The 27809-nt window shown below is 37.7% G+C and overlaps 1 protein-coding gene across 24 annotated transcripts in view; it reads left to right on the top strand.

The window, feature by feature from the left end:
• Positions 1-27370, top strand: part of LOC103352179 (putative ankyrin repeat domain-containing protein 20A3) — a 144980-nt gene extending 117610 nt beyond the window's left edge. For 23 of the 24 annotated variants that reach the window (XM_070055922.1, XM_070055923.1, XM_070055924.1 and 20 more), the window contains 8 exons: positions 4300-4389; positions 8836-8948; positions 9519-9684; positions 11807-12054; positions 13846-14077; positions 24397-24500; positions 25811-25853; positions 27177-27370. In XM_070055922.1, coding sequence (XP_069912023.1) covers positions 4300-4389; positions 8836-8948; positions 9519-9684; positions 11807-12054; positions 13846-14077; positions 24397-24498 — 951 coding nt within the window. In that variant the 3' untranslated portion in view covers positions 24499-24500; positions 25811-25853; positions 27177-27370. The remainder of the gene's footprint in view (positions 1-4299; positions 4390-8835; positions 8949-9518; positions 9685-11806; positions 12055-13845; positions 14078-24396; positions 24501-25810; positions 25854-27176) is intronic. The other variant, XM_070055920.1, reaches the window with a different exon arrangement.
• The last annotated feature ends 439 nt before the right edge of the window (positions 27371-27809 follow it).

Below are 27809 nucleotides of genomic sequence, written 5' to 3'. Positions count from 1 at the left end.
ATTGTGATACATTGAAAATAACATTTTATATTTAGTATATCTTTTGTATTCTTTTATCAGTTGATGTGTATTTGCATTATGTATCTTTGGTCTACCTTGACTAATTTTGCTATGGCCATGGGTGTACAGCTGTTACTTGGAGCCCCTGCTAATATTTAGAGTACTTTTAAAATGCAATAATGTTGAATAATTATGTCATCTATAATTGTGAATACCTCCTTTTTTTAAAGATTTATTTATTTGAAAGTCAGAGTTACACAGAGAGAGGAGAGGCAGAGAGAGAGAGAGTGAGAGAGAGAGAGAGAGAGAAGTCTTCCACCCTCTGGTTTACTCCCCATCTGGCTGCAATGGCCAGAGCTGTGCCAATCTGATGCCAGGAGCCCGGAGTTTCTTCTGGGTCTCCCATGTGGATGCAGGGGCCCAAGGACTTGGGCCGTCTTGTACTGCTTTGCCAGGCCATAACAGAGAGCTGGATTGGAAGTGGAGCAGCCGGGTCTCAAACTGGCACTCATATGGGATGCCAGTACTGCAGGCAATGGCTTTACCTGCTACCCCACAGTGCCAGGCCATGAATATCTTCTTTTTAAATCTAAGCTCTGCAGTGAGATTATGAGAATGAATTACTTTCTAGGGTGTAAGTTACATTCTTTTTCCAGAATGGATACTAGATCATTATACATCCTTTTGCACCACAAGGAATGTGTTACTTCAACTCTTTGTATTTCTAAAAGGACATATTGAGAAATGACTACTCCAGCACTGTCTTACATAGTGACAGAGCATTCTAAGCACTGCTGGTTCAGAAACAGACTTTTCTCTGGTAGTCTGTGTTCATCAATCTGTATAAAAACTTAGTTCAGTTTCACAAAATATTGAAATATGATCCATGGATTCCAATTTATAGGTGGATAATGAATACTGTATAACTATGTACAAGAGAAACAGGGTTATCATTCATGTCTTTATGTCATACAGATTGCGATCACAAGATTGCATGTAAACACTGATAACTGAGCAATGAGGTCACTGATTTTACTAATTAGTTTCCTTAAGTGACAATGAATAGATGGCAGTTAAATTATATAGATCCTGTTATCTGGAGATTAAGAACATTTATATTGACTGCTCATGTTCACAAATTAGGAAACACTGAAAGATTATTTTTTTCTATATCTATAAAAATTAGTTCAAAATAGATGACATGACAGTATGTTGATAATGGGTCTTTTGTAGATAAGAATGCCAAGAGATGTCTCTTTACTTTATTACCATACAAAAATATGTTAAGGAGTTCAACATTCAAAGTTAGATGCGGTACCCAATAAGTTGAGTTTGTTCAAATAATGAAAAATTTCTTCTAAATTCTTGGAAAAATTAGTAATTTATCATAGAAAAAAAGAAATATTATCATTTTGAAATTTATTCCAGAAATCAACTGTTTAATAAGTTTCTTACCCACTTAATCAGTGACCCCTAAAGTTTTCCAGAATGTTCATTTCATGTATTTTCTACCAGAGAGTTAGGATATTATTTCATGGACACCATTTTGTAGTAAAAAGTATGAATTGGGAACTATTCATAGCTCTGCATGACTCCAATTGATATAGTTGAAAGTATATCTGACAGAACTTCAGAAGACTGCCTTACGATCATAGCTGTATGCAAGAGAGAAGTACTCAAAAGAAAGCAGAGACAGACTATAATCTGAAAGTTTTGCAGTAGAAAAGAAAAGCAAAATGTTTATGCTGGCCAAATCTGGATTATAGCAGTTTTCCCCCCATAACCACCCTCCCATCCACAAACCATCCCATCTCCTATTCCACTCCCTCTCCCATCCTATTCTTCATTAAGATTCATTTTTATTTATCTTTATATACAGAAGATCAACTTAGTGTATACTAAGTAAAACTTTCAACAGTCACCCACACAGATGCACAAAGTATAAAGAACTGTCTGAAGAATATTTTTACCATTAATTCTCATAGTATAACACATTAAAGACAGATCCTACAAGGGGAATAAGTGTACAGTGACTCCTGTTCTTGATTTAACAATTGACACTCCTTATTTATGACATCAGTGATCACCTGAGGCTCTCATCATGAGCTGCCAAGGCTATGGAAGCCTCTTGAGTCCACAAACTCTGACATTATTTAGACAAGGCCATAATCAAAGTGGAAGTTCTCCCCTCCCTTCAGAGAAAGGTACCTCCTTCTTTAATGGTCCCTTCTTTCCACCGAGATCTCTCTCACAGAGATCTTTCATTTAGGTCATTTTTTGCCACAATGTCTTGGCTTTCCATGAATATTCAAACCTAAATAATATGAATATTTTGAGATTAGCCATCAATTAAGTAGGATGTTTTGACATTACATTCCAGATTTCCGAGATGAATGATGGTATAAATGCTACACCTCCTACACCTTTGCTCAGCAGTTTTTAATATATGTTGGTTGGTAGAACTGATTTAAACCTGAAAGTATGTCACCCTCAGTTTATTATTTTTATGATCTCTAAGTTCTTTAACAAACATTTCATGATTTGGGACAAATAGGGTGAATATTACCAGAACTATATTTAATTTTCTTATTGAGATTTACTTTATTTGCTTTGGACCTTTTACAAATGATATGCATAAGTTTTCATCACAAGCATCAATAACTGTCATTTGGGTGTGGCATTGTACATTACAAAGGTAATTGTAGCTGCCTATTATCTATTAATTTTGCATTGGATCTGCATTTTCAGGCTCCTGAGAGCCTGCAGGAATTGTGAATAGCAGAGAATGCAGTTGTGCCTTGAGTAGGGGAGAGAAATGTAGGAGCTGAGGTCAAGAAAGAAGGTGCAGGCCACCTTTGCTACAGCCTTGAAAGTCATAGGAATTCCATTCCTATTCTGAGAGGGCAATCTATTGGAAGCACTTAAGAAACCAGTAAATGTGAGAACTCTGATACTAATTTGCTCCTCTATTGTAAGAGGGAAATTATTCAGCATTGTAGAATTTACACGAGTTCCAGTCACATACTTAATGTTTTTTTTAAGATGTATGTACTTATTTGAAAGTCAGAGCTACACAGAGAGAGAAGCACAGGCAGAGAGAGAGAGAGAGAGAGAGAGAGAGAGGTCTTCCATCTGCTAGTTCACTCCCCAAAGGGCCACAATGGCCAGAACTGTGCCAATTGAAATCCAGGAACCAGGAGCTTCTTCTAGGTCTCCCAAATGGATGCAGGGGCCCAAGGACTTGGGCCAACTCCATTGCTTTCCCAGGGCACAGCAGAGAGCTGGACTGGAAGTGGAGCAGCCGGGACCTGAACGGGTGCCCATATTGGATGCCAGCACTGCAGTTGGTGGCTTTACCGTCTATGCCACAGCACAGGCCTCTAAATGTTTTTGATACTTGACTGGGTTGTTATATGTTGCATCTTCATGAAAGGAGACATGGATAGTGGGCTGAATCTGGTAAGAAGCATAATACTGATTAGGCAAGAAGAGAACACCCTCAGTGTTGAATTCAGTAATAAACAGGCCTGTGTATGCATGAGGAAAGATGGAGAGTGATGATGTGGTGACATTTTTCAAAGCACAGATGTTCCTTGGCATTTGGCAGAATTGTGTCCTGATAAATGCATTGTTAAGGTGAAAATATAGTGAAGACAAAAATACTGTTATATACCCAACCTACCCATTGTCCTAGCTTAGCACAGTACCCTACAGTGTTGGTCATTTTCCCTTGTGATTATGTGGTTGAGGGGGAGCATCACAAATCTGGGACCATTTGTATATAACTTAGAATTTATATTGGTAAAATGACTTAATGAAGTGACTTAGGAAATAGTAACAGAAATATCTTACCAGGGAATAGTAACCTGATACATTAGCTGACTGATATGCAAAAAAAATTAAAAAATAAAAAACAAAATCCACAAAAAAAAAAAAACAAAGAAACAGAGCCTGCATTGCGGCATAGTGGGTTAAGCTGCCATGTGCACTGCTGGTATCCCACATGGAAGGACTCTGATTTGAGCTCCAGCTGCTCCACTTCTGATCCAGCCCCCTGCTTATGTACCTGGGAAGGTAGCAGGGGTTGGCCCAATTGCTTGGGACCCTGTACCCACATAGGAGACCCAGAAGAAGCTCCTGGCTTCAGCCTAGCCCAGCCCTGGCCATTGCGGTTATTTGGGGAGTGTATCAGGAGATAGAAGAGCTGTCTGTCTATCTCTGTAAGTCTTTTAAATAAGTCTTTTAAAGTCTGTAAGTCTTTTAAATAAAAAAATGTTAAAAAAAAAATTTGTATCCTAGGTTTCACCGGATAATGTAAGAAGATGTTGTATGAACTCAGAAACTGAAATCCAGAAATTGAAGAAGGAATTAAGTGACCTCAGGAGACAAGTACATTGAAATTTATTGTGTCAATAGCCCTTCTTGGGCTTCATCCAAGATGGTGGAATAGGGAGGGAGCACACTGATAGTCTGGGAAAAGATAGTTTAATACAAGTGGAGATACTGTAGTTTCAGGGAAGAGTTAGGGAAAAAACTGCAGAGGAAACTCTTCTGGAAGTAGTAGGACACGGTGGACCTATGTGGAAGGCACGGGCACCCACGGCTCGGGACCCCAGCCACTGAGTCTAGGCAACAGCGCTGGAAAGGGAGGTGAGGCGAAATCTCAGCCAGAGACACTGGCAGAAAAGTAGCAGGAAGAGCCTAGAGGGAACGAGGCTTGAAGCCCCATGGGGGAAAGTTCACCAGGCTAACTAGAGGAGAGAAAAAAAAATAAAAGGAACTGGTATGGACACGATTCTTTCTCTCCACTCACCTTACAAAGGCGAGCAAGTCAAAGAGCAGGCACCATTTTGGATATACGTAAAACTGTGCCACCTCAGGGCTGCGCTCGCCCTCAGCCAGGCAAAAAACCTGACTCTGGTGGGGAGAAATAACAGCAAGTTAAGACCTAGTGAATGTGTGGAGCTTATGAACTGGCACTGTGAAAAAAAAAAAAACTGAGGGTGTGTGAGAAAACAGAGGGCCTGAGACGTGAGTACTCAGTGGGAGAAGCCACAAACTTGGTAACCTTGGCAACCTGGTGGGAGATTGCAAGGGAATCTGAGGTTACACTGAGAACTGCACAGATCCTTTGTGTGGTCCTTGGGACAGAGCACATGAATATTATACCCACAGGGGCTAGTGCTCACTGATTGCCTTCAAGCATAGCTCAGCTGTGAGTAATTACTTCACTTCTGAAGAGAGAGAGAGAGAGAGAGAGAGAGAGAGAGAGAGAGAGATTTACCACACCAAACCTGGATGTGTCACCTTTGGCACACCCTTAACCCTTAAGAACTGAACAGAGCTCTCTGGCCACACCCATCACAAGCCTCCAAAGATCCACCAAAAGCAGACAGTCCACTTAATCTAGAGTCATAGTATAATGAGAAAAGCCACCACAGGGATGGGAGAGGGAACGGGAGATGGGATGGTTGCGGGTGGAAGGGTGATTATGGGGGGAAAAAGCCGCTATAATCCATAATGTCTTTTACACTGCCATAAATGTTGAATAGTGATACATGTATGATTCTGAATTTCAACTATAATCCTAACTCTTCAGTGAGTACTTGAGGATGAGTTATTTTGATACTATGAATTTTATTCCTAATCAAGAATGGATATGAAATTCTTGTGGGAGCTTTATTTTCACCATGGAATATACTTCCTCTGGATTTTTAAAAGGAAATAGTTGTAAAAGATAAAAATGACTACATAAAAATGGCCGGCTCAATAGGCTAATCCTCTGCCTGTGGCGCAGACACACCAGATTCTAGTCCCAGTCGGGGTGCCGGATTCTGTCCCGGTTGTCCTTCCAGGCCAGCTCTCTGCTGTGGCCCGGGATTACAGTGGAGGATGGCCCAGGTGCTTGGGCCCTGCACCCGCATGGGAGACCAGGAGAAAGCACCTGGCTCCTGCCTTCGGATCAGCGTGGTGCGCCAGCCGAAGCAACCGGCTGCGATGGCAATTGGAGGGTGAACCAAAGGCAGGGGGAGGACCTTTCTCTCTGTCTCTCTCTCTCATTGTCCACTATGCCTGTCAAAAAAATTTTAAAAAATTAAAAATTTAAAAAATGACTACTATGACATGGCTTTGCAGAGTGACATAGTGCTACCACAACTGCATGTATAAAAACAAGCTTTTCCCCTACTGTGATCATCAGCCTTTACACAGGCTTACTTTATTCAATTCATATCAGTGTGCAATGGCTATTAAGCTTGTTCATAATTATTAAGGTATTTTCTGTAAATTCTTGTAGAAATGACTTAGGAATGTGGCATAGAATTATTAGTCACTTTCAAGGGTACCCTCTCTGTCAAAAGTATAATAATCGATGGCATGTGACCAACTCAATAGCAACTAATTTTCCAGAAGGTTCTCATCTCACGAATGGAGGTTCTCATCTACCAGAGAGTAATTGGGTTGATATATTTTATGGACACAATTTGGAAGTGAAGATTTTGGATTGGGAAATAAAGATATTTGACTCAGGCCTCCAAGTGATATAGCTGGGTGTGTGTCTGAAAAGAACCTCAACAGACTGCTAAAGTTGTATCTATGGCAGAGGGGATTCCAACGAAAATGGAAGTGACCCATAATTTGATGCCTGTGAAAAGTCTTGCATTAGAAAAGAATTTCAACATGAAGTACGCTGGTCAACATCCTAACACATCTAGTATCAATATTAGAAAACAACACTAGGATCAAAGACACACCCTTTAGAATCATTAGCAAACGTACTAGACTAGTTGTCTGCAAAGGTATCCCCATCAGGTAACGGTTTATGTGGGTATAGTTGAAGATTTAACCTATGAGAAATGAAAGAGAAGTAAGAAATGACCTGAGCTATGAGGTGAGGGCTAGGAGTATAGATTAAGCAACTTCAGGTGAAGCATTGAGACTTAAGGAACTTTTGAGACAGACTTAGAAATGGAATACAAAGAGTGGTTGAGTAGAATCCAGCAGTCACTGCATTTACAAGTAAAGTGGGCTTATAGGAGCCAAGAGGAAGGTCTAATCACTAATTGCTATTGCTGCTGTGGATGAAAGCAGTGGAAGAACTAAACAAAGCATCCTGGATATGTCTCAAAAATATTGCATTGAATTGTACCCTTGGAAAACATATTTAGGGCCAGGGAGTTGCACAGTCATCTATGTGACCCCACAATTATCTGTGTATCAGGCCATGCATTCACATAGGACAGTACAGAAAAAAACACACAAGAATCAAACATGGTAAATGTTTGTATTTTATAGAAAAGGTAAACTTTGTTTAAAGTTAAGTCATGAATGTCAAAGGAAAAAAATGAAACTTCTAAACAATGTTAAGACATGATCTTGTTTATCTCATCCTGAAACCAGGTGAAGATGAAATATGTAGTAAGAATCAAATGTGAAATTTTCCAAAAATCCTATTAGTAGCATATGATTTAATTAAACCTGGAATATCTTGAATATTTCAAGTTTTTGGAGAAAAGTTTCTAGGGAATCTTTAGAATGTAAAATATAACCACTCTTTCAAAAATAGCTGTTTACGGGCCAGCTACATGGCACAGTAATTAATCCTCTGCCTGTGGCACTGGCATCCCATATGGGTGCCGGTTCTAGTCCTGGCTGCCCCTCTTCCAATCCAGCTCACTGCGATAGCCTGAGAAAGCAGTAGAAGATGGCCCACGTGCTTCTGCCTCTGCATGCACTTGGGAGACCAGGAAGAAGCACCTGGCTCCTGGCTTTGGATTGGCACAGCTCTGGTCATTGTGGTCTTCTGGGTAGTGAACCAATGGAAGGAAGGGCTTTCTCTCTTGTCTCTCCCTCTCACTGTCTGTAACTCTACCTCTCAAATAAATAAATAAAATAATCTTTAAAAAATTTTAAAATTAAAAAAATTGCGGCCAGCGCCATGGCTCACTAGGCTAATCCTCCACCTTGCGGCACTGGCACACTGGGTTCTAGTCCCGGTCGGGACGCTGCATTCTGTCCCGGTTGCCCCTCTTCCAGGCCAGCTCTCTGCTGTGGCTAGGGAGTGCAGTGGAGGATGGCCCGAGTACTTGGGCCCTGCACCCCATGGGAGACCAGGATAAGTACTTGGCTCCTGCCATAGGATCAGCGCAGTGTGCTGGCTGCAGTGTGCCGGCCGCGGTGGCCATTGGAGGGTGAACCAACGGCAAAAGGAAGACCTTTCTCTGTCTCTCTCTCACTGTCCACTCTGCCTGTAAAAAAAAAAAAATTTAAAAATTGCTGTTAAAAATAATTCATTAACAGTATTTGGTTCTTTAAACTCTGTATTTGTTTTTCATTTTTACTAGAAAGAAAGAGAGGGACAAGGTGAAAATGAGAGAGGGGGTGAGAAAGAGATCTTTGATTTATGGGTCCACTACTAAAATACATACAGTAGCCTAGAGCTGGGATCCCAGAATTTAATCCAGTTCTACCATGTAGGTGCAGGATCCAAGCACTTGAGACATCATTTGCTGTTTCACTGAGTGTTCATTAGCAGGAATCTAGATTAGAATCCAAGTTGGCCAGACTCCATGCAGACACTCTGATTTGGGTTGCAGAAATCTCTAGTAGCATCATAGCCACTGTACCTCTATCTTTAATGAATGAATTTTGATAATTTGAAATCCACAAAAGATAGTATTGAAAGTGTAAGTCAACTTGAACTGTTTTTTGGGAAGTCATTATTTTTGAAATCTGATTATCATCAGATTTTATAGAATATTACTCATTAACTCACGGGGAATAATACTTTTAGAAAGAAGCCTACATTTTAAAAAATAATTTGCACATTTTCTTAAGTTTAAAGATGAACAGCAACACATAATGCTGCTTGCTGAGTTAAATCAAGCTCTGCAGGACAAACTGGATGAAGAGATGAAGAAAAATGGTGATTTAGGAGACAAGATAACTCAGTAAGATTTTAGTATTTCAGATTATATCAATTATTCTTTAATTAACTTATCTATAGTTTGGCTATATTAAAGCCTAAATACACATTTTCTTATGTTTTCATAATTGAACTGTACCCTGCCAAAGTTTACTTCTGAAACTCACAGAACCATCTGGAACCTTTTATATTTTTTGAATCCCAGAATATAACATTTTCTGTTTCATGATTTCATAAACAGTAATAACAATGCCCTGGTACATAATGTCAACTGAATTCTTCTTAATGTATCTTCAGCTTGTTTTTCTGGAGATATATTTGCTGTCTTTGATAATATTTCCATTTTTGGTAACGATCTTAAACATCCAAATATTCAAATATTTAAAATATATCAGCATCATTCTTTCATAAAATTAAAATTTATATTTTTAGCTATAAAATATTTCATGAGATGTGCTAATTTTCTTTGTGTATCCCTCCACATGTATATACTGTATGCATTTAACTGTTTTAAATATATTTGTGTACCTATTGCATGTATATGCACATATATGCATATTATATTTGATACATAAAAATGTATGACCTCTTCCAGGCCAGCTCTCTGCTGTGGCCCAGGAGTGCAGTGGAGGATGGCCCAAGTGCTTGGGCCCTGCACCCCAGGGGAGACCAGGAGAAGCGCCTGGCTCCTGCCTTCGGATCAGCATGGTGCGCCGGCCACAGTGCGCCAGCCGCGGCGGCCATTGGAGGGTGAACCAACGGTAAAGGAAGACCTTTCTCTCTGTCTCTCTCTCTCACTGTCCACTCTGCCTGTCAAAAAAAAGAGAAAACAAACTTCCAAGGTTAGAGGACTCCTTTAATTCTGCCCTCTCTCTATTTTTATTGCAAACTAGAAACTACTGGATTTTCTAATACAACCCTCTGGAAAAATGGAGCTTCCTGTGATTTTATTGGAGTTCATCCTACTAGACACTAAATATTCAGAAATACTACCTTTTGAAAATTTGATTTTACCTAAGACAAAGAAGAAGTTAGGGGAGAGAGAGTGTGTGAGAGCAAGATAAAGAGCACACAAAACATTCCTATTTACTGGTTTACTCCTAAAATAACCAGATCTCATGTGAGGCTAAAGCTGAGAGCTGGGAACTCAAGCCAGGGGTCCCACATGATTTATAGGAACCCAATTACTTGAGCCATCCCTGCTTCCTTCCAGTGCCTACACTGACAGAATGGTAGACTCAGGAGCAATAGGCAAGTAAAAACCAAAAGCACTCTGATGCCCACTCCCATGAATCTTTTTGACATAATCTCTTCACCTTGGGCTTCCAGAAGAGCCAGAATAGGACAGTATCGTGAATGTTCTTTAACTCCTAAGACCCATACGGTGATTTGAGGCACCACCTAAAGTTTTTCTGAAGTTTTATTGTCCGTTGTACAGTCATCATCTTTGCTTCATCTCTGGATCCTGTTTGCCTAGCAGCACTCTGGATTTGATTTTATTCCAGAAATCACCTTTTATTTTACTTTTTTTTTTTTTACAATTGCATGGTGATTTGTTATGTGGAGATGCTGTAATTCACATATATGGATTTAGATACTTGAACCCAATAAGTCATAGCTCCTTTAAATTTGGTAGTCTTTCTTTAGTTTATCTCTCACATCAGTTTTACCTTCAGATTCCTGAAGAATGGGGCCCTTGTCTTCCAGGTCTTGGTATCCTTTCTTGACAGTTCCTTCAAAACCTCAAGTTTCCACACAGTCTCTTTGATGTCCTTTTGGTTTTCATTCTTCCTCTTTTGTAGGCCCTTTCAGCTTCCACCTCCCTTTGGTCTGAAGGCATTTAACCTATTTTAGTCTTTGTTTCAATTTCCTAAAGTTACAACTCCCTGTATCTAGTGTCACCATCTAGTGTATCTGGGGCACCACCTTGTGTTGCCCTCTCAGGCACATTTGTAGGGAGCTGAACCAGAAGCAGAACACCAAGGAGTTGAACCAGTGCTCCAGTATGGAATTCCAGCATCACAGCCAGCAGCTCAATATACTGTACACAATGCCAGCTTTGTTTGATGTTGATAGTTGCTTTTTTTTGGACCTTACCTGGGACATCAGTTGGAATATCAATATGTTGTTTCACTTTCTCGTCTTTGGGTGGCTAATTTCTAAGTCCGAGTTTGCTTGAGAGATTCAGGTGGAAGCAGCATCACATTTTACAGCCTAGCAAAAGTCACTCAGCATGTGTGCCCTATTCTGTTCACTAGATACACATTGCTTTGTCCAGCTCACATTCAGGAGAGAAAATTTCATGGAAAAATTGTCAAAGGGTTTGTAGACATGCTCTAAATGTACTACTTTTAAGTATCAGTTAATGGTTTTATTTGAGGGAAATGACTCCTTCTCCACTCAGTACCAGGGAAACTCCATCAAGCTTTTCTCTTGCTGTTGTTTAATATGTGCCCTTATTTTGTGGAAAACATCAAAGGATGACAAGTCAGTTTCATTGACTGAAACATTTTCATTCACAAAAGTATACAGATCACATCATAAACTTTTATCCTCTGAATTGTGATTTCTCATTAACCTCAAGGGGAAAATCGTAATTTAGGAATTATAGTATAGTTTTAGTTGCTTTAATTGCTATTCACTTTTAATCGATGCTTCTATTCTTTGATAACTAATTTACATGAGTAGTAATGTAATAATGGTATTATTTTCATTAGAATTCAAATTTCAGTCAATGTGTATTGAGATAAATATTTTAAACTTTGGCTTGTTTTTTACTTTAAAATTTCTCTCAGAATCACTGATTCAAAACTAAAAGAAATAAATAAAAACATTAATATATATTTTAATGATTTTTTAAATTACCTTTTTATTTTGCTTTAGAAAAAAACATCATGTCAAAAAAGTTCAGAGTATCTAATGGAGAGTGATGACATTTCAAAAAGTATACAAAAAGAACACAGAATCCATGTTGGGATATCTACACTCTCCAAAATGAAAGCTCCTCAGGAAGCCATTTCTAAAGAATTGGACGAATATAAGCAACTCCTTCTAGAGGGATTTGAAGATGTGAGAAGAAAACAAGATGAGATCATTCAGGTTGCAAAAGCTTTTTCAAAGCAAGTAAATGAGTAAGTCAAAACATAGAATCGCAGACAATAGCTTACATTTGCTAATTTGCCACTAAAGCATAATTCTTAGTGAAACAGGTTCCTGAGATTAGTAAGGATATAATCTACCTAGACAAAGTGATTTTGGAAAATAATGTTAGTAAATGAAATTACCAGTAAATTTGTAGTGCAGAACAATTTATGTAAATGTTAACAACTCTGTTAACTTAAGTTCAGGATTACAACTTAAGTGTCTAGCATCTCTTCTTCCCCCTCCTCCACCTGTTGGTACAATATGGCACTTGTCTAGTTACCTTTCCTTTATTGTAATCCTTTATATTACCTTTATTGGTAATCCACTAAAGGATGCCTTGAGAAAGATTAAGAAAGAGAGGAAGGAAAGTATAGTGTCTGGAAGAAAGAGCAAGTCCCACCTTTCATGTCTTCCTAGCTGCTTTAGTTGTTGCTGAATACCTACTTGGCTATCTCATTCCCCACAGTCATTGTTCTGAATTATCTCCCAATGCCAAAAATTAAGCATTTGCTTAATTTCTCCCAAAAAGTGGGTGAAAAAAGCAGGGCTTTTTTGAAAGTAAGTACCCGAAGCGGGCGCCGCGGCTCACTAGGCTAATCCTCCGCCTTGCAGCTCTGGCACACTGGGTTCTAGTCCCGGTTGAGGCGCCGGATTCTGTCTCGGTTGCCCCTCTTCCAGGCCAGCTCTCTGCTGTGACCAGGGAGTGCAGGGGAGGATGGCCCAAGTGCTTGGGCCCTGCATCCACATGGGAGACCAGGAGAAGCACCTGGCTCCTGCTTTCGGATCAGCGCAGTGCACTGGCTGCAGCATGCCAGCCACGGAGGCCATTGGAGGGTGAATCAACAGCAAAGGAATACCTTTCTCTCTGTCTCTATCTCACTGTCCACTCTGCATGTCAAAAAAATTAAAAAAAAAATAAGTAAGCACCTGAAAATGTCTTTGGTGGTATTCTAAATCTCTAACTTAGTTTTCAATACAATGATTTCTATCCTTTTTAAAAAGTTACTGTTTCAGGCTGGCGCCGCGGCTCACTAGGCTAATCCTCCGCCTTGCGGCGCCGGCACACCGACTTCTAATCCCAGTCGGGGCGCTGGATTCTGTCCCGGTTGCCCCTCTTCCAGGCCAGCTCTCTGCTGTGGCCCGGGAGTGCAGTGGAGGATGGCCCGAGTACTTGGGCCCTGCACCCCATGGGAGACCAGGATAAGTACCTGGCTCCTGCCATCAGATCAGCGCGGTGCGCTGGCTGCAGTGCGCCGGCTGCGGCAGCCATTGGAGGGTGAACCAACAGCAAAAGGAAGACCTTTCTCCTCTCTCTCTCACTGTCCACTCTGCCTGTAAAAAAAAAAAAAAAGTTACTGTTTCATATATTTAAGTGGCAAAACATGATGTTTTGAAATATTTATATATTAGAAAATGTTTACTAGCATCGAAGAAATCATCATCCATTATATCAGAATTGTTATTTAAATAAAATATTTCTAATGGCATGTGCAAGGATTTTGAGAATAGAGCCTTTTGGGAGGAAGCAGATGTCACCAGATCAGTCATACAGCATTGACAGGCATCCTTCTCCCTTGTACTGGGTTTGAGTCACGTTGTGAAATTTTTAACTTTAAAAGACCTTAATTATACAGAAACTGTGCTGTAACACATTTTCAGTATTAAAACACTGTTTATTGTGCATGCCCATTGACTCTTACTTTTAAAAAATGAAATTCATGTAAGAATTATTAAGGGGAGAATGAAATACTAACCATTGGTCCTTTCAATCTTCACAGAGTTAATGAAGTATTAGCAGAGGTCAGAACTAAAAATTTTCTCCTGGAGAAACAACAGACTGGAACATTAACCAAGTCTGTTACTACGCAAACTTCAGTAGCTTCACATAGCGTTGGAAATTGTGCTAATAGTTTCTGGCTCAGCAGAGATCTTACTCCACAACAGAACTTGGAGACTCCTACTTCAGCAACTCAGGCTTCACATCACAACACTGCAGAGTCTTTGGACACGGTTAGATATATTGCCTCTTTTTCTTGGGTTTCAGGTTGTTCATATACTTCTTATTTTTAGTTTGTTGAAGTACTTAGTTTGATTGACATATGTATGCTAGTAATGGTTGTAATTATCCCCATTAATGTAGACATGACACGCATGTTGCAGCTATTTTTTAAATATATTTTTTTCTTTTTTTTAACTTTTATTTTACATAAAGGCGTGTCTCTCTCCACTCATGAATATTGCAATGAAATGAATATTTCAGTGAAATAAAACGAATAGTAAGGATGAATTTCAGAGGGTTGAAGCTGTTTCAGGAAAAAGTTGGTTATATTAAAAAAAGCCAAAGAAAACCCTCAAAATAAATGGATATCCAATTCAGAGCTACTCATTTCTGTTCATTGTATTTTAATGTTAAGTTTCAAAGGATAGGCACTCACTACCCATGTTACCATTGTCCAATCCACGATCATAGTTGAACGCATATTTATTCACTGGCTGGTGTGGAGCAACGTGGGTGACGGCGATATCTTTTAAGCCCTTCTTACTCGCTATGGTTGACATTCCTTCCTGCAGGAAGATAAAATACAAATTCAACAAATACACCCAAGTTCTCAACCCCTCAGCCACTCATTCAGGGAGACAGGATTTGCTATGTGTGTCATGTCACAGGCACAGTCCTTGCAAAGGTTGAGCATATAAACAAACAACAGATTCCACCCCATGCTCAGTTAAGTATATACACAAAGAGCAGATTCTTTTTTTTTAAACTTTTCTTTAATGAATATAAATTTCCAAAGTACAGCTTATGGATTACAATGGCTTCCCCCCCCCCCATACCGTCCCTCCCATCCGCAACCTTCCCCTTTCCCACTCTCTCTCCCCTTCCATTCACATCAAGATTGATTTTCGATTCTCTTAATATACAGAAGATCAGTTTAGTATACATTAAGTAAAGATTTCAACAGTTTGCTCCCACACAGAAACATAAAGTGAAAAATAATAGATGATTTTTTAAATGAGGATGAAATCAGATCAGACCTATTGTCATGTTTAATCCCAGTGAGAGTCAAGTTGGGAATTGATAATTTCTTCTTTTTTTTTTTTTACAGAAGATCAGTTTAGTATACATTAAGTAAAGATTTCAACAGTTTGCACTCACATAGAAACACAAAGTGAAATATACTGTTTGAGTACTCGTTATAGCATTATGTCTCAATGTACAGCACATTAAGGACAGAGATCCTACATGAGGAGTAAGTGCACAGTGACTCCTGTTGTTGACTTTACAAATTGACACTCCTGTTTATGGCATCAGTAATCTCCCTATGCACCAGGGGCTATGGAAGCCCCTTGAGTTCTCCGACTCTTATCTTGTTTAGACAAGGTCATAGTCAAAGTGGAGGTTCTCTCCTCCCTTCAGAGATAGGTACCTCCTTCTTTGAAGACCTGTTCTTTCCACTGGGATCTCTCTCACAGAGATCTTTCATTTAGGTGTTGTTGTGTTTTTTTGTTTGTTTTTTTTTTGTTTTTTTTTTTTTTTTTTTTTTTTTTTTTTTTTTTTTTTTTTTTTTTTTTTTTTGCCAGAGTGTCTTGGCTTTCCATGCCTGAAATACTCTCATGGGCTTTTCAGCCAGATCGGAATGCCTTTAGGGCTGATTCTGAGGCCAGAGTGCTGTTTAGGACATCCACCATTCTATGAGTCTGCTGAGTATCTCGCTTCCCATGTTGGATCACTCTCCCCTTTATTTATTCTATCGGTTAGTATTAGCAGGTACTAGACTTGTTTATGTGCTCCCTTTGACTCTTAGTCCTTTCATTATGATCAATTGTGAACTGAAATTGATCACTTGGACTAGTGAGATGGCATTGGTACATGCCACCTTGATGGGATTAAATTGGAGTCCCCTGGTATGTTTCTAACTCTACCATTTGGGGCAAGTCAGCTTGAGCATGTCCCAAACTGTACATTTCTTCCCTCTCTTATTCCCACTCTTATGTTTAACAGGGATCACATTTCAGTTAAATTTCAACACTTAAGAATAACTGTGTATTAATTACAGAATTAAACCAGTCATAATAAGTAGAACAGACAAAAAAAAAAACTACTAAGAGGGATAATATTTGAGAAGCAGAGTTACAGACAGAGGGAGAGAGAGAGAGATCTTCCATTTGCGATTCACTCCCCAAATGGGTGCCAAAGCTCGAGCCTAGCCAATCTGAAGTCAGAAACCAGTGGCTTTCTCCAGGTCTCCCATGCAGGTGCAGGGGTCCAAGCACCTTGACCATCTGCCACTGCTTTCCCAGGCAATAACAGCGAGCTGGCTCAGAAGAGGGGCAATGGGGACAAGAACCAGCACCTGTATGGGATTCCGACACTGCAGGCAGAAGCTTAGTCCACTATGCCACAGTGCCATCCTCAATATTTTGCAACTATTTAATAAACTTAGCAAATACAGCCAAACTGACATATTTACAAATATTTCAAAACTGCTTTAAGTTAGGTTTTGATAATTGAATATTTTTACCTAGTAACTAAAGATATACTTTGAGATCTGCTAACATATTTTTAACTTGATTTTCATTTGTGGTCCAAGACCCTTTTTAGTTTTGTGCACCATCACATTTTACACTTCTAATCATAGTGAATGATTAGCAAACATTTCATCACAGATGGGTGTTCATTATTTAAAGAGTCCAGGGGTGAGTGTTGTGGTGGTGCTGTGACTTGGGTCATCCTGGAGATGTCCTTGACCCATATCTGAGTACTACTTTGTGTCTGGATCCTCCACTTCCAATCTAGCTTCCTGCCAATGCATCCTGGGAAGTAGCAGATGATGGTTCAAGTGCTTGGTCCCCTGTCACCCATGAAAGAGGTTCAAATGAGTTTTCAGCTTCCTGGATTCAGCCTAATCCAGCCTTAGCTATTTTGGGCATATGGAGAGTTAGCTGTCAGATGAAGCACCTCTCTTTGTCTCACTGTCACTCTGCCTTTCAAGTAGCTGAAAAGAAATGAGCATTAAAAAAGTAATCCAAGGCAAATGCTTTTGATCATTTTCTTCCATAAGAACACATCCTGAATTACTGCCTTACTTATAGCAAGTTTAGTTCAACTTTTATAAAATGAATCTGTTGGCCTGGTAATTGTACAATAGATTTTAAGTAGTTAAATCAAATATATAATTGCATTATTTAAAAGGAAGTTCACTTATGCCTATCTTATCCATCACTTGAATTGTTGATCGTTATGATGGCAATGATATCAGATCTTTAAATTGCAACTACATCAACAGAATCAATTATGTTTTTCTATCCAGGATCCTATATAAAGCCACATATTGTCATTCTCCATTGGAGATGTAACACAGACCTTCCAATCCAACCATGTGGTGACAATGATTACAGTCCATTTCTGGCAACTTAAATTGGATCTGATTGTGGAACATTGTACCAATTTTAAAGTTGTTAAAACCCTGTTGACCGCATTTAACACATTTACCTAATTTTGACATTTTTATGATTGGGGGGACATTACAAATAATAAAACAATTGTGTTAAAGAGAAAATAAATAACTACAAATAGCAGCTAGACTCTATTTGTATTTTCTTAAAATATTTCCATTAATACACATGATTATACTTGGAATCCTATTTAAGATATTTTTATTTAAGAGAAAAATTGCAAAAGCCCATTTTGAATGATGGCTTAGCCTGGTTTACTTTTAATGTTTATTTATTTGAAAGCCAATTAGAAGGAGATAGACAGTAAGAATGGGGAGGGAGAAAGAGAAAGCGAGATCTTGCCACCATTGGTTTACTCCCCAAATGGCTGTAATAGCCAGGTCTGGGCCAATCTGAAGCCAGAAGCCATCCTTATCTCCCATATAGAAGGTAGTTGTCTGGACCAACTTCAGTGTCTTTACCAGATGTATAAGTGGGACATTGGGTCAGAATCAGAGCAGCCAAGACTCAAACTGGGTCTAATAGTGGATGCCAGCATTGCCAACTGCACCTTAATACATTGTACCATTACTCTGGCCCCTCAACTTTGTTTTCTAAGTTGACTTGATGATAAATCATAGTCTAGCATATTCGAATTTTCTTAGCATTGCAGCAAAATCTTAAATGGAGACAAATATAATGGTTTTTTTGTTCATAAATTATAAGATCACAGCTGTTTTTTCACCATTTTGTGAGCTTAGTTTCATTCTGTTCTGAAAAACAAAAGGAAAGAATCTGGGTGCAAGTGCTTCAGAGTCATAAAAATGGGCTACAGAATATAAAATAAAAATGGATGCTAAATACTTCTGTACAGTGTTAATCATGATGCAAATATGAGACATTGTCAGTAATTACAACCAGAAAATTAAGGTGATATATGATTTTACAATAGATGATGAAAGAATACATACATATGTGAGAATAATGGAGGATTTTTTTCAGGAAATATATCCCCACTTTTTTAAAATAAAACCAGTGCTTATTTTTTAATATTTCTAGAAAAGTTTAAGTAGTTTATTTTAAGCTTATCATAGTAGGTCCACAATATACTTGGTTTCTTAATGAGGCAATAATTTGCAAAATCATACTAGACTTAGGTAAAAATCACTATTCTATCACAATACACCACTGCAAAATGCCTTGGAAGAGTTTCTAGGCATTTTTCCATTGTTCACAAAATCCTTATTTGCAAAAACACATGTTTTCTACAGTTGTGGTAGATTGAGTTATTTCTACTTGGAAAAATCTAATAATATTATGAGAGGTGATAACATACTATCTAAATGATAGAAAAGAGTAGGGTTATGAATGGGACATCCATACAACCAAATTAACAGATTTTAGCTTTGATTCCAGAAAGCAACACATTAAGAAAATAACTGAATTATTTTACCCATCTCCTTTATTTTTAAGAGTTGAGTATTTTGTATTATTCGTAGGATCTATCAGCATATTCTAATTTTAAGAAAAATGATAAGTTAATGCTTTCGCCTATGATTTCACTATGACTGTTGTTAAAGCAAGGTTTCTCCATGTTCCTAACATTGAGCATTTTTTGAATCTCTCACCATTATATGAAGTTTAACCTTGCCACTTAACACACTTACAGTGATAATAAGTTGCTACATGTATGTTTTTTGCTAAATTTTCATTCCAAACTGGAATTCTAATTTTATCCTAACATGTTTTGGCCTGTGTATAAGTGATTCTATAATTTTATTATTTGTTATACAAACACATTATTATAAAATAACAAGAATGCAAATTAGCCTGAAAATTATCCACTGGTTGGATATTTTGCATATAGAAATCTTTGTTGACCATTGAAATATAAAATATTGAGACCAGTTTTTATAGGGTAAAACTTAATCTGCTTGTCAAGAAACTGCTTCCAAATCCTTTTCTCTGCAACAAAGTACATGTATTTAATACTTGTAAAACTGTAAAAATATTTGCAAAATTATAAAAACAGTGTAATTTATAAACTGGCAAGTATAATTTCCTCTGTATGTTAAAATATTTATAATTCTATCTTGAACTACAACAGTTTAAATGGGCAAACTAACTTGATTTTGTTTAAACTCAGTGCATATTTCCTAGTTCTTAAAATATTTATGTGATGGACAGAATTACAGAGAGAGAAGAGAGGTAGAGATACAAATCAATCTTCCATCCACTGGTTCACTCTTTGAATGACCACAATGGCTGGGGTTTGGCCAAGCTGAGGCCGGGAGCCAGGAGCTTCTTCCAGGTTCCCGACATGGGTGACAGCTTACAAACACTTGGACCATCGTCCACTGCTTTCCCAAACGCATCAGCAGGGAGATAGACTGCGTGGAAGCAGAGCAGTCAGGACTTGAACTCACACCCATATGGGATGCCAGAGCTGCAGGCAGCAGCTTAACTTGCTGTGCCACAGTGCCAGTCCCACATACTGATTTATAAAAGATTTGAGTTCTCCCTCAAATACAGCAGGATGTCAAAACTATAATTTAAACATACTAATAATTACTGAAAAACTATAGAGAGGTGTGCATATGTGCAGTGTTCATAGCTATGGAATTAATCTCTAAAAGACAATGCTGCATTATTTTCTGAGCAGCAATCTTAAGTATAATTTAGCCATAGCCTGTCAGTACATCATTACTGAGTGAGTACATTTGTTTCTGTATTTGATGTGCTTTGTTACTGCTATGGAGTTCACTTGCTGAAATATCTCTCCAACTCTTCTCCATCTTTAAACTGTTATTTAAAAAGAATTTTCAGAAAGACTGCAAACTCAAGGGAGAAAAACACATTTCCATTTTGGTTTCATATTGATCTTTTTAGTAATTTTCTTGTTGGAATTGTTGACTTTTAGGTAGCAAGTGGCACTCCCTTTCCCTTTCTGAGTTCATTGGAATTGCAGCAGCCTGCACATAAATTGGTCATCTGACACTGGACTCAGGTGATCCAAGCAGCATTTTAAGCTCTGCACCAAATACCTGCCATGCAAGTGTCTTTTAAAAGGTCATCTGATATTTGAAAGTTTTCACTTGTGGGTATGAGCTGAACCACAGCAACCTCCTACCAGTAAGGATGAAAACAGTATTCAACACTCAAGGCCCTTTGACTAATTGCTCTTTGAAGGGAAGATCCCTCCCTATACTCTGGATATTTGGTTTTACACTATGAGATTGTATATCTTACCTGGTTCTCAAAGGCAGTTGTCCTCAGCTGTCATATCTGGTGTAAAGCAGCAAAGAATGAAAGCCTGGAGGAGAATTTTTGTAAAGAGAGTCCACTTCTACAAGTACCCATTACTTTAACATTCACCTAGCCATCCATCCATCGATCCGTCCATCCATCGATCCATCCATCCATCTATACATGTGAATGATAGAGCAACAGGGAGAGCAAGAAATCTTCCATCCAGTGGTTCACTCCCTGAATTTTGGCAACTACCAGGACTGGACCAGGCTGAATCAGGAGCCTGGAACTCCATCTGGGTCTCTAACAAGTGTAGCATAAACCCAGGCATCATTGCCATAATCTGCTGCCATGCAGGCACACCAGTAAGAAGCTGGATTTGAATAATGGATGAGATCTGATCCCTAGATACTCTGATGTCATCCTGTCACACCACAATGCACACCATCCATGTATTCATTTTTCCCCCCAATCCTGGGGTTTATTGATTGCATTAAAATTTCTAAAAATTTTAAGTGTTTTTTTTAATTTTAACTTTTAATTAGTTTTTAACAGACTCATTTTACTTTGTACATGTAATCCTAAGGACCTAATAACTTTCCCCTCCACCTTTACATTCTCCCCATCTCTCCCTCCCAAACTCCCCCCCCCCTTTTTCTTTAGTTTTTGAGATAACATTTCAAATTTACATTACAGTACAAAGGCTTAACACTTCCCAGAATAAGAAGTTTAACAAGTAAAAAGCAAAAGACCCTAGTTTAGTGGGAAAAATAGACAATGGGTATAAAAATAATGTACAATAAATTTTGAAGTAGTCACAGATCATTGAAACTAGAGTAATAGAACACATTTAACCACTGGTTTCACAAAGATATATAACAAATGTTTACAAAATAGTATTTTCAATAATGCTAATACACACAGACATTTTTTCTTTATTCTACTTTTAATTTTAGCCCCTACAAATAAAGGAGAGCATGCAGTATTTGTCTTTCTAGGTCTGGTTTATTTCAGTCATCATGGTGTCCTCCAGTGGCATCCATTTGGCTTCAAATGGTAGAATTTTCTTCTCTTCTTTATACCTGAATAATATTGCATTGTGTATATCTAGCACATTTTCTTTATCCATTTTTCTGATGGTGGACAGCTTCATTGATTTCCAATGTTGGCTCTTGTGAAGAGCTTCTATGAACATAATTATGAAGGTATCTCTTAATAGTATTCAAGTCTTTGAGATATACCCAATGTGGGATTGTTGGATCCTATGGCAAATCTAGTTCTAGTTGTTTTTTTTTTTTTTCAGGTATCTCCACACTATTTTCCACAGGGGCTTAGTAATTTATATTTCCACCAATAGTGTATAAGTGTTCCCCTTTCTCTACATCCTCACCAGCACTTGTTGCTCTCTGTTTTGGATTTTAGCCATTCTGACAGGGGTGAGGTGATAGCTCATTGTGGTTTTGATTTGCATTTCCCTGATGGTTTGAGATGCTGAGCCTGTTTTCACATGTTTGTTGGCCATTTGTATTTCTTCTTTTGAGAACCGTCTATTAAAGTCCTTTGCCCATTTCTCAACTGGATTATTTATTATTGTTGAGTTTTTAAAGTTACTAATATATCTGGAATATTAATCCTTTGTCAGAAAAGTGATTTGCAAATATTTCCCCATTCGTTTGGATGTCTCTTCACTCTATTGATTATTTTCTTTGCTGTGCAAAAGCTTCTGAGTCTGACATAGCCCCATTTATTTAGTTCTGCTTTCGTTGGCTGTGCTTGGGGATCTTATCCAATAAGCCATCCCCGACAGCAATGTCTTGGAGTGATTTTGCTATGTGTTCTTCCAGCAACTTCATAGTTTCAGGTCTAAAATTTAAGTCTTTTATCCATCTTGAGTTTATTTTTGAATATGGTGATAGGTATGGATCTAATTTCATTCTTGTACACATATAAATCCAGTTTTGCCTGCACCATTTGTTCAAGAGACTATCCTTACTTCCACTGTTTGGTCTGAGCACTTTTGTCAAAAATCAGTTGGCTTGTATGTATACGGATTAATTTCTGGGCTTTCTGTTCAGTTCCATCATTCTATGTATTGTTTTTTTTTTAACTTTTATTTAATGAATATAAATTTCCAAAGTACAGCTTATGGATTACAATGTCCCCCCCCGCCGTAATTTCCCTCCCACCCACAACCCTCCCCTTTCCCGCTCCCTCTCCCCTTCCATTCACATCAAGATTTATTTTCAATTCTCTTTATATACAGAAGATCAATTTAGTATAAATTAAGTAAAGATTTAATCAGTTTGCACCCACACAGAAAAACAAAGTATAAAGTACTGTTTGAGTGCTAGTTATAGCATTAAATCACAATGTACAGCACATTAAGGACAGAGATCCTACATGAGGAGTAAGTGCACAGTGACTCCTGTTGTTGACTTAACAAATTGACACTCTTGTTTATGGCATCAGTAATCACCCTAGGCTCTTGTCATGAGTTGCCAAGGCTATGGAAGCCATTTGAGTTCACCAACTCTGATTATATTTAGACAAGGTCATAGTCAAAGTGGAAGTTCTCTCTTCCCTTCAGAGAAAGGTACCTCCTTCTTTGATGATCTGTTCTTTCCAATGGGATCTCACTCGCAGAGATGTATTGGTTTTTATGCCAGTACTATGCTGCTTTGATCACTATAGCTTTGTAGTATGCTTTGAAGTCAGGTAGATGCCTCCAGCTTGACTTTTCTCATTCAGGATTACTTTCACTATTCTGGGTCTTTTGTGATTCCATACAAATTTTAGGATTGCTTTTTCTAGTTTTGTAAAGAATGTCATTGGTAGTTTGATAGGGATTGCACTGAATCTGTAGATTGCTTATATAGAATAGACATTTTAATGATTTTGAATCTTTCAATCCATGAGCAAGTGGTATCCGTTTTTTGGAGTCCTTAATGACCTCTTCTTCAATGTTTGATACTTTTCATTGTATACACCTTTCACTTCTTTGGCTCAATTTATTCCTAAACAGTTGATTTTTTGGTGCCTATTGTGAATGAAATTTCTTTTTTCTTTGTTGACAGTGAATGAAATTTCTTTCTTGGTTTCTTTTTCTGTGAGTTCATCATTAACCTAGAAAAAGCACTTGATTTTGTATATTTATTTTGTAACTTGCAACTTTACTGAATTGGTTTATCAATTCTAACAGCTTTTTGGTGGAGTGTTTAGGTTTGTCCACATAAATCATGTCATCTAAAAACACATATGATCTTGCTGAAATTGCTTTACAAAAATGTTCTCTATAAAGTTACAGTTTCTTTAACATGAAAGTAAGGAACTTTTCAAGCAGGACATCTCATTTTTTCTATGTAAAACATATACTATTAAATATTTTTGAGTGTAATATAAGATAATATCATCTATTATACATAGGAAATATATATAGGAGGACTATTGAGGAAAATAATATTACATTGGTAGTTCCTTCATTCAAATTATGTAAGAATGCGATTTATACTTTATGTAATTTTTATTTATGATAACATAAGATTCTACCAGTAACTGTTCTTTCCAACATATTGTAGTGAGTTATTCTCCCCCCCCCCCCATATTCTACTTGGTGATGCTGTTGACACATTGTTCAATTTCTAAAGTTTGCCCTTCAGGATCTTGACACCTCAACTTCATGGGGAAGATCTTTTCAGAACATTGAACAATATAGGAGTCAACAAAATTTTTTCTTCATGCCAGAATAAAGGTATTTATATTACTTTATCATGATCTCCATCAACTATTTATTATGTTATGTGTGTGTAGGAGGAGTATTTAAAGCCTGTTGGAATATTTTATTAGATAATAACTTTTATATAAAATATTTAAGTAAGAATATTCTAGAGACAGCTGCAACATATTTTGAAATATTTCTTCACATTTCATAATTAAGTGGATAATTAAAATTAATAACTTCTTAGAACTGTATTTGTGAATTGTATGAAATGTGTTTATATTAAATAATTTTTAAAAAATATGATCAAACTTAAAAAAACAAATGTTTCAAAATTTGACCACATTTTTACAACATGTATTTTAAAGGCAGAGATGGAGAGAGGGAGGGAGAGACAGAGAGGTTCATTTGCGTCTTCACTCCCCAAATGGACACAATGGACAGGGCTGGGCCTGGCCAAAGCCAGAGCCTGGAACTCCACCCAGGTCTCCTACATGGGTGTTAGGGGCCCACTCAGGCTGTCTCTCGCTGCTTTCCCAGGTGCTTTATCAGAGAGCTGCAATGAAAGCGGAGCAGTCGATGCCTTAATATAGGATGCTGGCATCAGAGAAGCTGTTTACCTTGCTGGTCTACAATGCATGCCCCATTGCTAACTTCCTAAAAGAAATGAAAATTAAAGAGTTATACATTGGTTTCCTTATTTCTCATTCTAGAAAGTCATGCATCTAACAATTGAATTTGAAAAGTAGAATTTTCTGAATACTCGTGTCCATATGAATACAGTACTGTTGTGTTATTATAATATACACAGGATGGTTTTTTTATCTAATGTTTTCCCAGTAGAATTTTTACATGACATTATGACAATACCACTTTCTTTACTTATTTGCTTAATATTCCATGATGAAAATACCATGTAATACTTAAAAATTAGTTTTTCTAGAAGTGGGTAATGGAAAATTCAGTTTATGGAAACACATGAAAGTGAAAAAAATCATCTTTTATAAAGTACAGAGTTGTTCTAGTAAGTACAAAGTCATTCATTTATTGTAAAATCTGACTTGACTTGTTTTAACCTTTGTACTAATTAAACGCCACCTTCTAAAATAATATGTATGAAACAGATTAATGCTAAATGTACTTTTTAATCATATTTCCCTATTAGGTTAACATAAAATCACTAGGAATTTTGTTTAATATATGTGACTGTTTTTCTATTTAAGCCATCTTCAAGTTTGGTCTAGTCTTTAAAAGAATTAAGGACCATATTTTTAACTGATACTTTATTCCCATGATAATGTAACTAGTTTAACTTAAATATTATACATAAAATTTTATTTCAGATGTGGAAAGCACAACACAATTTAAGTAGCAAACGAGATGGAGGTAAGTTGTCAAATTTTGTGAATGCATTGATTTATGACATAAACTGTAAGTAGCAAGTGGCATCCCTTTTTATTTTTGGTTCACTACTTTAGATAAAGCTAATGAACTATGTGAACATATCAACATTATAATGAGGAATTTATTTATTATATAGTCTTCATATCCCATAGCTTAAAATATCTCAAAATGGTTTATGGGCTTCTCTTTTTCTGACTCTACACTTTGTACGCTTCTGCTGTCTCTGTGATACTGTCAGCCTACCTACGAAAGCTGTTTTCAGAAGACAGTGGCATCATCAGCTTCTTAAGTGCATCGTAGTGACATAAGGGCCATTTTAAGTCCTTGTCATAGCCAGTCAAGCAAAGTTCGTAAGCAGCTGCTTGACAGTAGACTTAACATCTGGGCTCATTTACTTTTACCCTCAAGAAAGTTTCCAAAATCCTTAGCAAGGAACAAAAACACAAATCCATTTGTCAAGACTAACCAGCCTACTTATGATACCACAAGTTCTCTTCCTGAGCTCTGTCTCTTTGCATTCAGTCTGCTTTCCATCTATCAGGTATACTTTTTCCTTGTACTGTCAACTTCCATGACACTGCCACTAAAAAAACCTGCAGTAATGACATAAAATTAGAAACAATTTCTCTTCTGTGTGTGTTATGATAGTGCCCTACTTTATTCCTATCCCCATAGGGAAGTTGCCTCTTCATCTATATTTTTTAAAGATGTATTTATTTATTTAAAAGTTACAGTTCCACACAGAAAGGGAGGGAGAGAGAGAGAGAGAGAGAGAGAGAGAGAGAGGTCTTCCATCCACTGGTTCCCTCCCCAATTGGCCATCATGGCTGGAGCCAGGAGCTTCCTCTGGGTCTTCCCATGCAGGTGCGGGGGCCCAAGGACTTGGGTCATCTTCTGCTTTCCCAGCCATAGTAGAGAGCTGGATCAGAAGTGGAGCAGCTGGGACTTGAACTGGTGCCCAAATGGGATGTGGTGGCTTTACCCTCTCTGCCATAGCTCTGGCCCCTTCATCTATATTTTTAGACATAGCATATGGTTATTTAGAGATGGACAGTATTATCTTCATCTTTAATCACATTGTTAAGCTGAGGAAAGAATGAAAAAGAAGAAAAATACAGGATCACTGATATTTAACTCACAGTAATAATTCCATTGTGTAAATATAGACAAATTATATCTAATATTAATTTTGTACTTTAGTAATATATACAAATTTTTCTTGAAATTATCAACTTGTACTGATTTAAGAAGTTAATTATGACATCTTTGATATTAAAAAATGGAATTCTTTCTTTTTTTTTCCAGCTACTGAGGAACTTAAAAAGTGACCTAGGAACCAACGAGTCCAGTTTAAGTCAACGTGTATTTTTAAAAGTGTCAAAAGAATATGTACACATTTTAAAGAAAAAATATGCTCTGTATTACAAACAATTACTGACCACTGCTATGTAACACATTTACCATTTACTTATGCTCTTTATATTATAAAATTTTACTGACCACTGCTTATGGAACACACCTGTTATTTCTTTTTAAATATATTATGTGGGAAAATCTTCATTAACTGAAACATTTAGTGTTATGTATCTACAATTGAAATTTTGTATTTCCAATTTATATTTTTTGAAAGATAGAGATAGTGGTAAGGGAGGGAGCAAGAAAAAGGGAAAGGGGAAAAGAGGGGGAAAACAGAGAGATCCCCCTTCCAATAGTACAGTACCCATATATCTGCAGTGAAATATAGGTGGGCTGTGCTGAAGCCAGGATCCAGGAATTCAATTCAGGTATCCTACTTATGTGGCAAGGATCCAATTACTTGTTCTATCACTCGCCACTTCCCAGAGTACACATTATTGGAAGCTGGAATCAGGATGGGAGCCTGGTCTTGCTAGGGATTCCACCAGGGATTCAGGATATTTCAAACGGCACCTTAACTTC

The sequence above is a fragment of the Oryctolagus cuniculus genome, chromosome 13, assembly GCF_964237555.1.
Source record: "Oryctolagus cuniculus chromosome 13, mOryCun1.1, whole genome shotgun sequence".
NCBI lineage: Eukaryota > Metazoa > Chordata > Mammalia > Lagomorpha > Leporidae > Oryctolagus > Oryctolagus cuniculus.
The sequence above is the reverse complement of the archived record's forward strand: the minus strand, read 5'-3'. Positions and strand labels throughout refer to the sequence as shown.